Source organism: Ornithorhynchus anatinus, chromosome 20 (genome assembly GCF_004115215.2).
Source record: "Ornithorhynchus anatinus isolate Pmale09 chromosome 20, mOrnAna1.pri.v4, whole genome shotgun sequence".
Taxonomy (NCBI): Eukaryota; Metazoa; Chordata; class Mammalia; order Monotremata; family Ornithorhynchidae; genus Ornithorhynchus; species Ornithorhynchus anatinus.
The window spans coordinates 30,410,649-30,423,137 of NC_041747.1; the positions used below are offsets into that span (position 1 = coordinate 30,410,649).

Consider the following 12,489-nt stretch of genomic DNA (forward strand, 5'->3'; position numbering starts at 1 on the left):
CGGCCGTCACTTCCGCTTCCGGGGCGGGAGGCGGGAAGAGGAGGGAGGCGGGAGGAGGGAAGAGGAGGGAGGGGCGGGCCAAGATGGCGGCCGCCGTGAGGATCCAGAGCGACTGGGCCCAGGTCCTGAGGTGAGGCCGGAGCCGGGGGCCGCCGAGCGGGACCCCCGACGCCCACCGCCGCTCGCCCACCGCCGCTCGCCCAGGGCCCCGCCCGCGCTGGACTCGGACCTCGGGAAACACAGAAACAAGCGCGAAAAACCTTCCCTCACCCAAACGACCGCACTCATGCATTCACTCTCGTTCGTTCGTTCGTTCGCTCACCCATTCACTCATTCATTCGTTCGTTCAATTCGTTCGTTCACTCACTCATTCATTCGTTCATTCATTCATCCATTCACTCATTCGTTCACTCACCCATTCACTCATTCACTCACTCATTTACTCATTCACTCATTCATTAGTTCGTTCACTCATTCATTCGTTCGTTCATTCATTCGTTCACTTGTTCACTCATTCATTCGTTCACTCATTCATTTACTCATTCATTCATTTACTCAATCATTCACTCATTCGTTCGTTCATTCATTCACTTGTTCACTCATTCATTCGTTCACTCATTCATTCATTCGCTCACACTTTCATTCGTTCGTTCATTCATTCACTTGTTCACTCATTCATTCGTTCATTCATTCAGTCATTCACTTATTTATTCATTCGTTCGTTCACTCATTTACTCATTCATTCACTCATTCGTTCGTTCACTCATTCATTCATTCACTCTTTCATTCGTTCACTCATTCATTCATCCACTTGTTCACTCATTCATTCGTTCACTCATTCATTCGTTCACTCATTGGTTCACGCACCCATTCACTCATTCATTCACTCATTCATTCATCCGTACTTATTGAGCGCTTACTGTGTGCAGTGCACTGGGCTAAGCACTTGAAGTGAACAACTTGACAATCCCTGCCCAACAATGGGCTAGTTCGGGAGCCCTGACAACAATAATGATAATGATGATGAGGATAGTATTTGTTAAGCATTTAGTATGTGCCAGGCATTCATTCATTCAGTAGTATTTATTGAGCGCTTACTATGTGCAGAGCACTGTACAAAGCGCTTGGAATGGACAATTTGGTACCGAGCTAAACGCTGGGGTAATAATAATGGCATTTCTTAAGCGTTTACTACATCCCGAGCACTGTTCTAAGCGTTGGGCTAATAGTAATAATAATGGCATTTCTTAAGCACTTACTACATCCCGAGCATTGTTCTAAGCGCTGGGCTAATAGTAATAATAATGGCATTTCTTAAGCGCTTACCATATCCCGAGCACTGTTCTAAGCGCTGGGCTAATAATAATAATAATAATGGCATTTCTTAAGTGCTTACTATATCCCGAGCACTGTTCTAAGCGCTGGGCTAATAATAATAATAATAATGGCATTTCTTAAGCATTTACTATGTGCCGAGCACTGTTTCAAGCCCTGGGGTAATAATAGTGATGGCATTTCTTAAGTGCTTACTATGTGCCCAGCACTGTTCTAAGCGCTGGGAGAGACACAGGGGAATCAGGTGGTCCCCCATGGGGCTCACATATTTTCATCCCCATTTTCCAGATGAGGGAACTGAGGCCCAGAGAAGTGAAGTGACTTGCCCGAGGTCACGCAGCAGACAAGCGGCAGAGCCGGGATTAGAACCCATGACCTCTGACTCCAAAGCCCGTGCTCTTTCCACTGAGCCACGCTGCTTCTCAAGCATGGCGTGGTGGATCGAGCACGGGCCTGGGAGTCAGAAGGTCATGGGTTCTAATCCCACCTCTGCCCCCCGTCTGCTGTGTGACCTCGGGCAAGTCACTTGGCTCCTCGGTTGCCTCGTCTGTAAAATGGGGATCGAGACTGGAAGCCCCGTGTGGGACGGGGACTGTGTCCAATCCAAGTTGCTTGTATCCACTCCAGCGCTTAGTAGAGTGCCTGGCACATAGTAAGTGCTTAGCAAATACCATTACAGCGCTTAGAACAGTGCCTGGCACCTAGTGAGCACTTAAATCCCATCATTACTATTATTGATGATCATCCCATCATTATTAAGCACTTAAATCCCATCCCGCTGGAAGCAGCGTGGCTCAGTGGAAGGAGCCTGGGCTTCGGAGTCAGAGGTCATGAGTTCGACTCCCGGCTCTGCCACTTAGCTGTGTGTCTGTGGGCAAGTCACTTCGCTTCTCTGGGCCTCGGTTCCCTCGTCTGTCAAATGGGGATTAACTGTGAGCCTCACGTGGGACCACCTGATGACCCTGTCTCTCCCCCAGCGCTTAGAACAGTGCTCTGCACATAGTAAGCGCTTAACAAATACCAACATTATTATTACTATTACAAGGCCAGCAGGTTGTCCCCCGTGGGGCTCACAGTTTTCATCCCCGTTGGACAGATGAGGGAGCTGAGGCCCAGAGAAGTGAAGTGACTTATCCAGAGTCACACAGCTGACAAGTGGCGGGATTAGAACCCACGACGTCCGACTCCCAAGCCCGGGCTCTTTCCACTGAGCCCCGCTGCTTAATTATAAGCAGTCATCAACTGAGTAACAGCAGACCCCCAACGCTGGGGATGAGTAGAAGTGCTCAGAAGTATTCATAAGTACTAGAGAAGTCCGAAAGGTTCAGAAGACGCGATGCCGGCAGTGACTCGGGGAGAGATGTTTTGGATATATTATTTATTACCCTGTTTATTTTATTAATGAGGTGTACATCCCCTTGATTCTATATATCGCGATAGTGTCTTGTTTTTCTTTCGTTCTGTTTCGCTCTGCCCTCTGTCTCCCCAGATTAGACTGCGAGCCCGTCATTGGGCAGGGACGGTCTCCCTCTGTTGCCAAATTGTCCATTCCAAGCGCTTAGTACAGTGCCGCGCACGTAGTAAGCGCTCGATAAATACTATTGAATGAATGGGGTCCGCGTGGGGGGGGGGGGCTGAAAGCCGGGGGGAGAGTGTGAGCGAGTCGGGAAGGGAGAGGTGGGAGCAAGAACAGGGGAAGGCTCATTCGTTCAGTCGTATTTATTGAGCGCTTAGAGCGTGTGGAGCACTGTAGTAAGTACCCGGGAGAGTCCAATACAGCAATACACAACCCACACAAGCTTACAGTCTAGAGGAGAAGGTTGACTTGGAAAGAGCGGAGTGGGTTGGAGAGTAGCTAGTGAAGACACTTAAGAGGGGTGAGTAGGTGGAGAGCCTTGAAGCCAATAGCGTGGCTCGGTGGGCAAAAGCCCGGACTCGGGAGTCAGAGGTCATGGGTTCGAATCCCGCCTCTGCCACTTGGCGGCTGTGTGACTGTGGGCAAGTCACTTCTCCGTGCCTCAGCGACCTCAACTGTCAAATGGGGATTAACTGTGAGCCTCACGTGGGACAACCTGATGACCCTGTATCTACCCCCAGCGCTTGCTCTGCACACAGTAAGCGCTTAACAAATGCCGACGTTGTTATTATTATCGTGAGGGGATTCTGTCTGTCGTGGGGGGGCAGGAGCCGGGGCCAGAATCGGGGCGCGGCCTGACCTGGGTTTGTGTCTCTCCGCAGAAGGAACGAGGCCGAGGTCTGGCTGAGCTGTCACTCCCCAGGTACCGTCGGAGCCCCCTCCGCTGCCCGACAACCCCGGCGCCCTCGGCCGCGTCCCCCAGGGAGGCGCCGGCGGAGGCCGTAGCCCGGGGCAGGGTGTGGGCACCCCGGGTAGGGTCCCGTCGCCCCTCTGAGCTGGGTGCGAATCCTGCAGAGTGAGCCCCGTTCAGCCCCCCTAAGCGGCCCCCTCCTCCCTCTCCGGCCCGGGCCCCGCGGTCACGACGGGCCGCTTCCCTGCGACGTCCCCGCCGCGTGGCGGGGGCTCGTGCCGGGCTGCTTTCCCGGGACTCTTCGGCGGCGTCTGACACATTTGCCTGACGCCGTTGGGCTCCCCCCACGCAACTCTCCACCCCCGCCCCGAGGCCCCGATCAGCTCGCAGAGGTGACCGTGGGCTTCCTGTGACTCCAGGGACCTGTTTTTATGTCTTAGGGAAACCCACTTTGTACGGCACCTTGACTTGCCAGGGCCTGGGACCGGATGGGGTGCCGGAGGTCACCGCCTCGGAAGGATTTGTCGTGAGCGAAGTCACCGGGGTAAGCTCGCTACGGGGAGTAGCCCAGCCCCGAGTCTGTGGCTGTCAGATAGCCGCCATCTTTCCGGCCCTCGGCAGAGCCAGGTGGCCGGCGCGGCCCCCGTGCGAGGCTGACGCCAAATTTGGGCTGCCTTCCGGGTTTTCGCCGTTTCACCACCACACTTCCCAGATCCAACCCTTCCCCTCTATCCCAAAGTCTACCACGTCATTCCAGGCGCTTGTGGTGGCCCAGCTAGATTATCGCATCGGCCTCTCGGTGGGCCTCCCTGCCTCCGGCCTATCTCCTCTCCAGTCCCTACTGCCCTGCCGCTCGAGTCGTCTTTCTAATATTAATCCTGCACACATCTGCCCCCCTTCAGAATCCTCTTAGTGGTTGCCCGCTCCTCTCCGCGTCAACAGAAACTCCTGACCGTCGGCTTTAAGGCACTCAGTCGGTTTTCTCCCCACTATTTATCCTGCTCTCCCCTCCCACGACACCCCAGCTCACACTTTTTCTCTCGAGCTCACTGTGGCTTGGTCACCCCTTCTTCCTGCCTGAAACCCCCCAACCCCCCCCCCCCCCCCCAGACAACGGTTCTCCTCACGTTCAAAGCCCTTCTAATCCCCTGGAGGAATTAGTAGATGTACTGTTGGTTAATGCGACACGTTGGGCACCGGCCGAGAGTCCAGAGGTTTTCTGAGGGCGGGGCAGCGTTAACCGGTCATCGCTCTTTCGCTTTCCCCCTTAGAAAAGCATCCGTATTTCATGTCCAAAGGAAAACGCGTCCTCCAGATTCCTGGCACCACAGGCCACCTTTCCCAGGATTCACACGCAGAGCGTAAGCGAGTCGAAAGAGCGATAGGAAAGCGAGATGCCCCGTCCCTTTCCCGTGTGTTGACTGGCTCGGGGCCCATTTTAGGGCTGGGCGTGTTGGCGTGCGAAGTGGCTGGAGGGGACAGATGTCTCTTCGGAATGCAGGGCCGGGCCAGTCTTGCCGTTGCGGGTCCTGTCCCGAGCGGGGAGGCACCTCTTTCCTGGGTGCCGGCCACCTTGGCTTGGGGGAAGGTGGGCGGGGAGTCCCGTTCTGCCAGGGCCCCGGTGGGGAGAAGCTTAGCTCTCGGCCAGAGGTAACCGGGGGGGGGCGGTGAACGCTCGTCCGAGTCAGACGCACCGTGGCCCGAAGCGTGGGGGAAGGGGCGGGGTTCCGGCCGAACCCCCATTTGCGCCGCCGAGAAGGGCTGGCCCCCGGACGGGGCTGCGGTGGCGTGGGAAGGCAAGGGAGGCCGGGGTTGGGGTGGGGGGTGACCGGTGGAGGGTGGGGAGTCCCGGGAGGGTGTGAAGCGGGGGAGGGGCCCGTGACCGTCAGCCGACGCGGGCGTCTGCCTCCTGACAGGTTACGTGTCTGGACGTTTCCTGCGGGGGTGGGCTGGGCGTGAGTGCCAGCACGGATGGGACCATGAAGATCTGGCAGGCGGCCAACGGAGAGATCAGGGTAAGCGTTTAGTACGGTGCCCTGCACACGGTAAGCGCTCGATGAATACCATCGATAATGGCTCTGGGCGGTCCGCCGGAGGGAGGCCAGGGGCTGCTGCAGGTGGGGGGATTTCGAGGGGGCGGTCCCGGAGGTTCCTTCCATTTGCCCCCCGTCCACCCCGGATCCCCGGTCTGGGACCTGAGACACTCCCGCTCAGTGCCCCGAGAGGTGGAGTCCAGACCCTTTACGCCGGCCCCGGCCGAGGGGCGAGGGAGAGCTTAATCTCTGGATGGACCCAGAGCCGAGGACGGGGAAGTGAGGGCCCAAGTCCCGTCCCCTTCAGACCGTGGTGTGACGCCAGCGGCCCCCGCCGGGAACCAGTGCCAACCCTCTCTGAGATCTCCCCTCCACCGGGATCTGAGATCTGAAGCGATCCCACTACCTATGGGAGCCAGCCTCCCCACCCGCTTCTCGGAGAGGAAGGAAAGAGGGAGCGACGGGGGGAAGAGAGCAAGGGGACGGGAGAACTAGCGTGGCATTCTCTTTTTCTTTTTGCAGAGGGTGTTGGAAGGACATGTGTTTGATGTGAATTGTTGCAGGTTTTTCCCGTCAGGGCTTGTGGTTCTGAGTGGTGGGATGGATGCCCAGCTGAAGGTCTGGTCGGTAGAAGATGCCAAATGCGCAGTCACCTTCAAAGGTCACAAAGGAGGTACGAAGGGCTACGGGGGCGGGGGCTGAGGGAGTAGGTCGTGAGGTTCAGGACAAGGCTCACCCCCCCCCCCCCCCAGGTGAAGACTGTGTGCTTTCGTTCTCCCAAGTGGACGAGCCCCACTGGGCCGGCGGGTGGCAAGACCCCAAGGGTCGGTCGGCTCTTCCTCTTGGGGAGGAGGGACGAGAACCCTCTGTCCGTCCAAGCATCAGGGTGACCACCTGCCCGGCTCTGCCCCGGAGGGATGACCGACTGACCGTTCCTCAAAGGCGACCACCCGGAGGGGCCCGGAACGGTCCCCGCGGAGATAGCGGCGGAGGCGGGGCTGGGCAGCGTTGGAGGGGGGCGGTCCCCTCCAGCAGGCCCCGGGCCCGTGGCCGCGGGGAGTTGATTCCCTTCTATCCCGAATGTTTCCCAGTGTCGGTCTGGCCCCTTTTATTCCTCGCCACGATCGTGCTCGAGCCATTTTGTGAGCGTGTCCTGAAGTCGATCTAATCGAATGGTATATATGGAGCGCTTACTGTGTGCACAGCACTGTACTGAGCGCTTGGGAGACAACAGTTCAGCCAAGTTAGCAGACGTGTTCCTTGCCCACAGCTATGGGAGACAGACATTAATATAAATGAGTGATTTATAATATATAATTTAAAGCCATGAAGTCCCCGTGGTTTTCTGAATAGAAGACGGACAAACCCCGGTGTTCGGGTAGGACCCTTGGGAAGGGGAGAGGGAGGGAGAGAGAGCGTGCTCACACAGACACGTGCTTTGGAGCGCTCCTGGGGGTGAGTATGTTGGCGTGTGTGGGGGCGTGCCTGCAAAGTTGTGCATGTGACAGCCACAGGGCCCCACCCCCACCCCGGGTGATCTATATGGGCCACAGCGGGTCTCCCCTCGTCAGCTCGGGACCGGCGGCCGGTCAGTCCTCCGGCCGGTTCTAGGCCCAGCAGCTCTGCTGCCTGTCCGTGGTGCCATGTGACCTTGGCCACGTTTCCTAACTTCTCTGGGCCTCAGTTTACTCAACTGTAAAATAGGGTTTCCGTACCTGTTTCTCCTTCTACTTAGACTGTGAGCCTCATGTGGGACGGGGACCGTGCCTGACATGATCGATCTGAATCTATCCCAGTGCTTAGACCGGTGCTTGACCCATAGCGCTTAAATACCAGAAAGAAAGAAAGGGGCCAGGGAGCCGCTGGGCCGCAAACACTTGGTCCCACCGCTCTCTGGCCCGCCTTCCCCCGCCCTGCCGCCTCGCACCGAGACTCTCGCTCCCCTCGCCAGGGATCCTGGACACGGCCATCGTGGACCGCGGTCGGAACGTGGTTTCCGCTTCTCGGGACGGCACGGCCCGGCTGTGGGACTGCGGGCGATCGGCCAGCTTGGGCGTCTTGGCCGCCTGCGGGACCCCTGTTAACGGCGTGGCCGTGGGGCCCGCCGACAACTCACTGAATCTCGGCACCCCCGAGAGGGTTCCCAGTAAGTTCTTAGGGGGTGGGGGTGGCTTCCCTCCTCAGCGCTGGGACGGCTGGGCGGCCCAAACCTTTCCAGCCAGAGGTTTTCGCCCACCCCTACCCTCTGCCGGTCCCCCTTGACGGCAGCGCCTCCAGGTCCTTCGTTGCCGTGTGGGGCCCAAAGGCCGCGCCTTGACCGTGACCGTGATCACTTTGTGGAGGGAGCTACACTCCCCCCGGCCCCCCAGTTCCAGCACTGTGAGGTCGGGGGTCTGGTCGCGGCAGGCCGCTTCCCGCTCAGCTCCCAGGAGGAGCGGCCCGACTTCCTTCGGGCAGCCGTGGCGTTTCCCTTCACACCTGTGCGGATCACGTCCGTCTGAGACACTTCGACGTCTCCCCGCCCGTATTTGTTCCCCCGATGGCAGCCTCATCCCATGGACCTCTAGTCCAGATCCCCGGGGGCCACGGGGCACCCAGACGCCGGACACCCAGCCTCCCGTCAAATTTAGGGCCGGGCCGGCCAGCACGCCCGGCTGCCCCCTCTCCGTCCCTGACTCTCCCCCGGTGACCCGGTGGGGATGTTCGTCCACGGGTCTGGCCCGTCTCCTCCCGGACCCGCCGGTGTTCCCAGCTGCACAGCTTTGGGAGGGAGCGAGTCCCCCGTGGGTCGTCTCCGACTGTGGCAGTGCTGACCCGCTTCCCTTTGCAGGTGAGCGAGAGGTCGGGACGGAGGCGAAGCTGCTGCTGCTCGCCCGCGAGGACCGTAAGCTGCAAGCAGTTGGATTGCAGAGCAGGCAGCCGGCAAGTGCCCCCAACCACGTCCCCGCAGCCGGTGCCCCCCTGTCGCTCCGCCGGCCTCCTCTGCTTCCCGCGGAGCTGCTTAAATGGGTCAGGAAGGGGAAGAGGAGGGAGCCGTCCTCCCCCTCCTTTCCCCCCTCCCCGGCGATCCCCTCCTCCTCGAGACCTCCGAGGCTGGGAGTTTTCAAGCTCGCGACTTTGGTTAACGCGTGCTGCCTCCGGCCGTGTGCTCATCCCCTGGGACTCTCCTGCAGGAGCCGGTGATGGGAAAGGAAGCTTCCGTCCTGGCTGCGCGGAGCCCTGCTCCTGGACCGGAACCGGCTTAGCCCCGGGCTCAGCCCCCAGCACCCCAGTGCCGGAGGGTCGCTCTATCTTCAGAGCTCGCGCGGCTGAAGTCAGGTTCAGGGGACGGGGTCGGGCTTTAGCTCTGCATGGCTCCTGAGAGAAATCCAGCGTTGTGGAGTGCGGGGAACAGCCCTCTGGCGGGAGGCCAGAGCCCCAAACCCGATGAGGTGGGGCTGTCTGTCCACCTCCCTCCTCCTCTGTCGCGTCAGGTGGGAGCGAAGGGTCCGTCCTTGGAATATTGGCAGAACCGGAGGCCCGGGCGGAGCCAGCCGTGCAGCCCCCTCAGTGCCCCCTTAGGAGTGGGCAGGAGAGCTGCCTGCCCATGTGCCGGGAATCCCCCGGGTCGGGCCGGGCGGCAGGCGTGGTCACGGCGTCGCCGGTGTGGATGGGGCCGGTTTAGTGCGGTGCGGATAGGCCGCCGTCTCGGGAGACCGCAGGCGCCCTCTGAGCGGGCAGCGTCCGGGCGGGTGCCGACCCCCACGGCCTCGGGTTTCTGCCCCGCCGCCCCCGAGGGGCACGAAGCATCGGACCCCGGGCCGCTCGCCGCGGCGGGGAGGTGGGGACGCTGGGTCTGCCTGAGCCGGGGAACGGGGGCCGCCCATCCCTCGGGGGGTTGCGGCTGGGCCGCGGAACCTCCCCGTAACAGACTCGCCCTCCCGCCCCGTGCCTCGGCACCGGCCCCCAGGGACCGGTGGGTTTTCCCGTGACCTGCTCTCCTCCCTCTCTCCAGGTCTTCCTCTTCGAGGGCTCCGACGCTTTCAACTGCTGCGCTTTCCTCTCCTCCATCTACGTCTTGGCTGGCACTCAGGACGGGAAGGTCTACCAGCTGGACGTGCGGAATAGCGGGTTGGTCTCCGGGCTGTGGGCGGGGCCGGCCGCGGGGCAGGGGGTGGCGGAGTCCGGGTCCTCCCTGCCCCGCAGCGGGGAGCCCGGGATCCCGCCGCCCCTCCCCGCCTGCCGCGGCGGGCGCCCGGGCCCGGTCCCGAAGAAGCAGCTCAGACGTTCCTTCTGCCTCATGTCCTGTCTCCGTCCAGGACCCCCGTCCAGGTGGTCCGTCGATCTGGGGCCCCGGTGCACTCTCTGCTGCCTTACAGGGATGGCTTCGTCACCAGCCACGGTAGAGTAGGGAGGGTCCTGGGAGGGCTCAAGCCGGCTCACAACCCGTCGGTTGGTACTTACTGAGCACCTACCGCGGACGGAATCCCCCCGGGGCTGAAGTGGCAGTTACAGGGGCAGGGATATGAAAAATTAATCGGGGAACGACTGCCTCCCGGAGGGGTTCGGGGAGGGCTCGGACAGAAGGAGAGCTGTGGTCAGGCACGTGTGAAGGGAAAGGGAGCGAGAGGACAGCAGGAGATGAAAACGAGGCACCTTGAGCCGGTTGGCTGGAGCGGAAAGGCCAGTGTGACGTGGAGTCTAGTGGGAGAGGAGTGAGAGAGAGAGAGAGTTCATTGAGCCTCTTAAAATCAAATTTCTCCGGCACCCGCAGCCGCTACCGGGCTCCCGAGATCTTCCGGGCCAGGGGGGTGGATGGTTCAGGTCTCTGATCGGGGGAGGGAAGGGGGGGTAGGGGATTCTCCAGGCCTCTGGGGGTGGATTATCTCGACCCCCTGGCTTCTGCTCTTTCTCTGTCCCGCTTCCCCGGTGGCCACAACCGGATTGGGTCTCCCAGAGTGAGAGCGTTCTGCGGGAGGGGTCTGGAGCCCCCGAATCCCACTTCCCCGTGTCCCGGTGGGGGCCCTGCGGTACCGAGGACCCCGGGGACCTGGCCCGCCTCGGGGTTCAGGCCAGGGGAGTCGGCGGCGGTCCGGCAGGGCTGCGAGCCCGTCCACCCTCCCCGGGAACCCTGCGAGCTACGCCGGAAAAGTGCCCGGGGAGGGTGGACGGGCACATTTCGGCTGGGTGGCGGGAAGAGTCCCGGGGTGGGGTGGTGGTGTCGGCGGGATGGCGTCGGCAGGACGGCGTGACCGCGGGAGCCCCCCGGCGGTCCTCGGCTCCCCGGAACCGAACCCCTGCTCCGTTCCAGGCGATGGGAGCTGCTTCCTCACCCGGCAGGACCTGGACCACGTCGTCGAGCTGACCGGCGTGGACTGCGACCCCGTCTATCAGGTGTGACCCGGGGAGAGGGCCCGGTCCGACCGGTTGCAGGGGGTGCGCGCGCCCAGGGCTACCCCTCCCACCGGGCTTGGGGGAAGGACCCAGCCACGGGAGGCAGGTCCTAGGCAGCGTTGGGAAGGCCCGGGGGTTGGGGGGCCCTTGGGGACCCCAGAATGTGTTCCCTTCCAGTGGATTCTCCGGGGCTGGGCTCGGAACCCTCCTTGGGACGGGGGCACCACTAGCGACACCTCCCCCGCCACTCCCCGACACCTCGCGGCCGCGGCCTCCGGTCGGGCCGTCCCCCGGCCGGTGCTCGGGGGTCGCAGAGGACAGCCTCCTCCCCTAAAGCCCTTCCTCGATGGAGAGTGCTCCACCCCGAGCCCCGGCCTTCCCTTCTCCAGGCCCGACACCTGGCCGGGCCCTGTTTCCTGCCCCTCGTTCTGCCCGGGACCCTCTCCGAGGTCTCCTTGGCCCGATTAAAGAGTAGCGACCGGATGGGCGGGATCATCGAAGCTCTAGCTTTAATCCCTCCCGCTGCATTTGGGAGGCCACCCCCTCGGCGCCACGGCTGGCTCATTTCCTCCAGCTCCCGCAGATGGGGGCCGGGACGGGTTCAAGCCCGGTTTCTCTCCTGCGGGCGCCGAGCCTCCCTCTCCTCGCAGCCCCTCCCCGCAACGCCCTGCCCTGCCCAGCACGGTCCTCCGGGCTCGAACCCGGCCCCCCGCGCCTCCCCGCTGCCCTCACACGCGGGTCCCCGGCAGGTGGCCGCGTGGGAGAAGCAGATGTACACCTGCTGTCGCGACGGGCTGGTGCGCCGATATCGACTCTCCGACCTCTGAGGGGTGCCGCGCTTGGGCCCGGCTGCCGCTCCGATGCCGCGACCCCCGCGACCCCCAGGCCTCGGACCTGCGGGACCCCGGGCCGCCGCCGCCGCCGCCGCTCCGGCTCACGACGCGGGGAGGGGAGAGGAGGGTCTTCGAACGCCCGGACCCGGCAGCCCCTCCCCACTGCCGCGTGGAGGCCCGGGCTCTTCTGTGCTGTGTATTCTCTGGTTCCCTCGGGCCCCGCTGTGCGGGGTCCTGAGAGAACGTCCTCCGCTCTCTGATTGGAATAAAGGACTGGGGTTCCCGGAGCCCCCGGAGCCCGGCACTGGCGCTGTCCCCTCCGCCCCGGGAGGCCGGGACCGTCCCCCCCCCCCGCCCCGCCGTCGCGCTCCCCAGCCTCTGGGTTGGGCGGGAGGGAGAGTGGGCGCGTGCGCGGGGAGGCCGAGGGCCTTGGGGCCTCCGGTCGCGGTCTTCCCTTTGAGCGGTGGGGGGACGCGGGCCGGGAGCCCTCCTGCTTAAGCCGGCCCCCGGCCCCGTGCGGGTACCTCGGCGGCCTCCGCGTCGGCCGGCCCGGGGCCGCCCGGACCCGAGGTGGGAGGACCGTGGCCGCGACGCCGATGGGGCCGCGCCCGGGGCAGCCAGGATTCGTAGATGAGGGAGGGCGGCGGC

The 12,489-nt window shown here is 62.2% G+C and overlaps 1 protein-coding gene across 2 annotated transcripts; it reads left to right on the forward strand.

The window, feature by feature from the left end:
- Nucleotides 1-53: 53 nt before the first annotated feature.
- On the forward strand, nucleotides 54-12,145 carry PAAF1 (proteasomal ATPase associated factor 1). 2 transcript variants are annotated; one of them, XM_029048525.2, is made up of 12 exons: nucleotides 54-130; nucleotides 3,574-3,614; nucleotides 4,043-4,146; nucleotides 4,874-4,963; nucleotides 5,519-5,617; nucleotides 6,158-6,308; nucleotides 7,587-7,781; nucleotides 8,466-8,557; nucleotides 9,630-9,745; nucleotides 9,934-10,016; nucleotides 10,926-11,008; nucleotides 11,758-11,934. In XM_029048525.2, the coding sequence occupies exons 1-12, from the start codon at nucleotides 84-86 to the stop codon at nucleotides 11,833-11,835; spliced, it is 1,179 nt and encodes a 392-aa protein (XP_028904358.1). In that variant the 5' UTR covers nucleotides 54-83; the 3' UTR covers nucleotides 11,836-11,934. The 2 variants fall into 2 exon arrangements, with proteins under 2 accessions (XP_028904358.1, XP_028904357.1); XM_029048524.2 differs by lacking the exon at nucleotides 9,934-10,016 and having other exon boundaries at nucleotides 11,758-12,145.
- The last annotated feature ends 344 nt before the right edge of the window (nucleotides 12,146-12,489 follow it).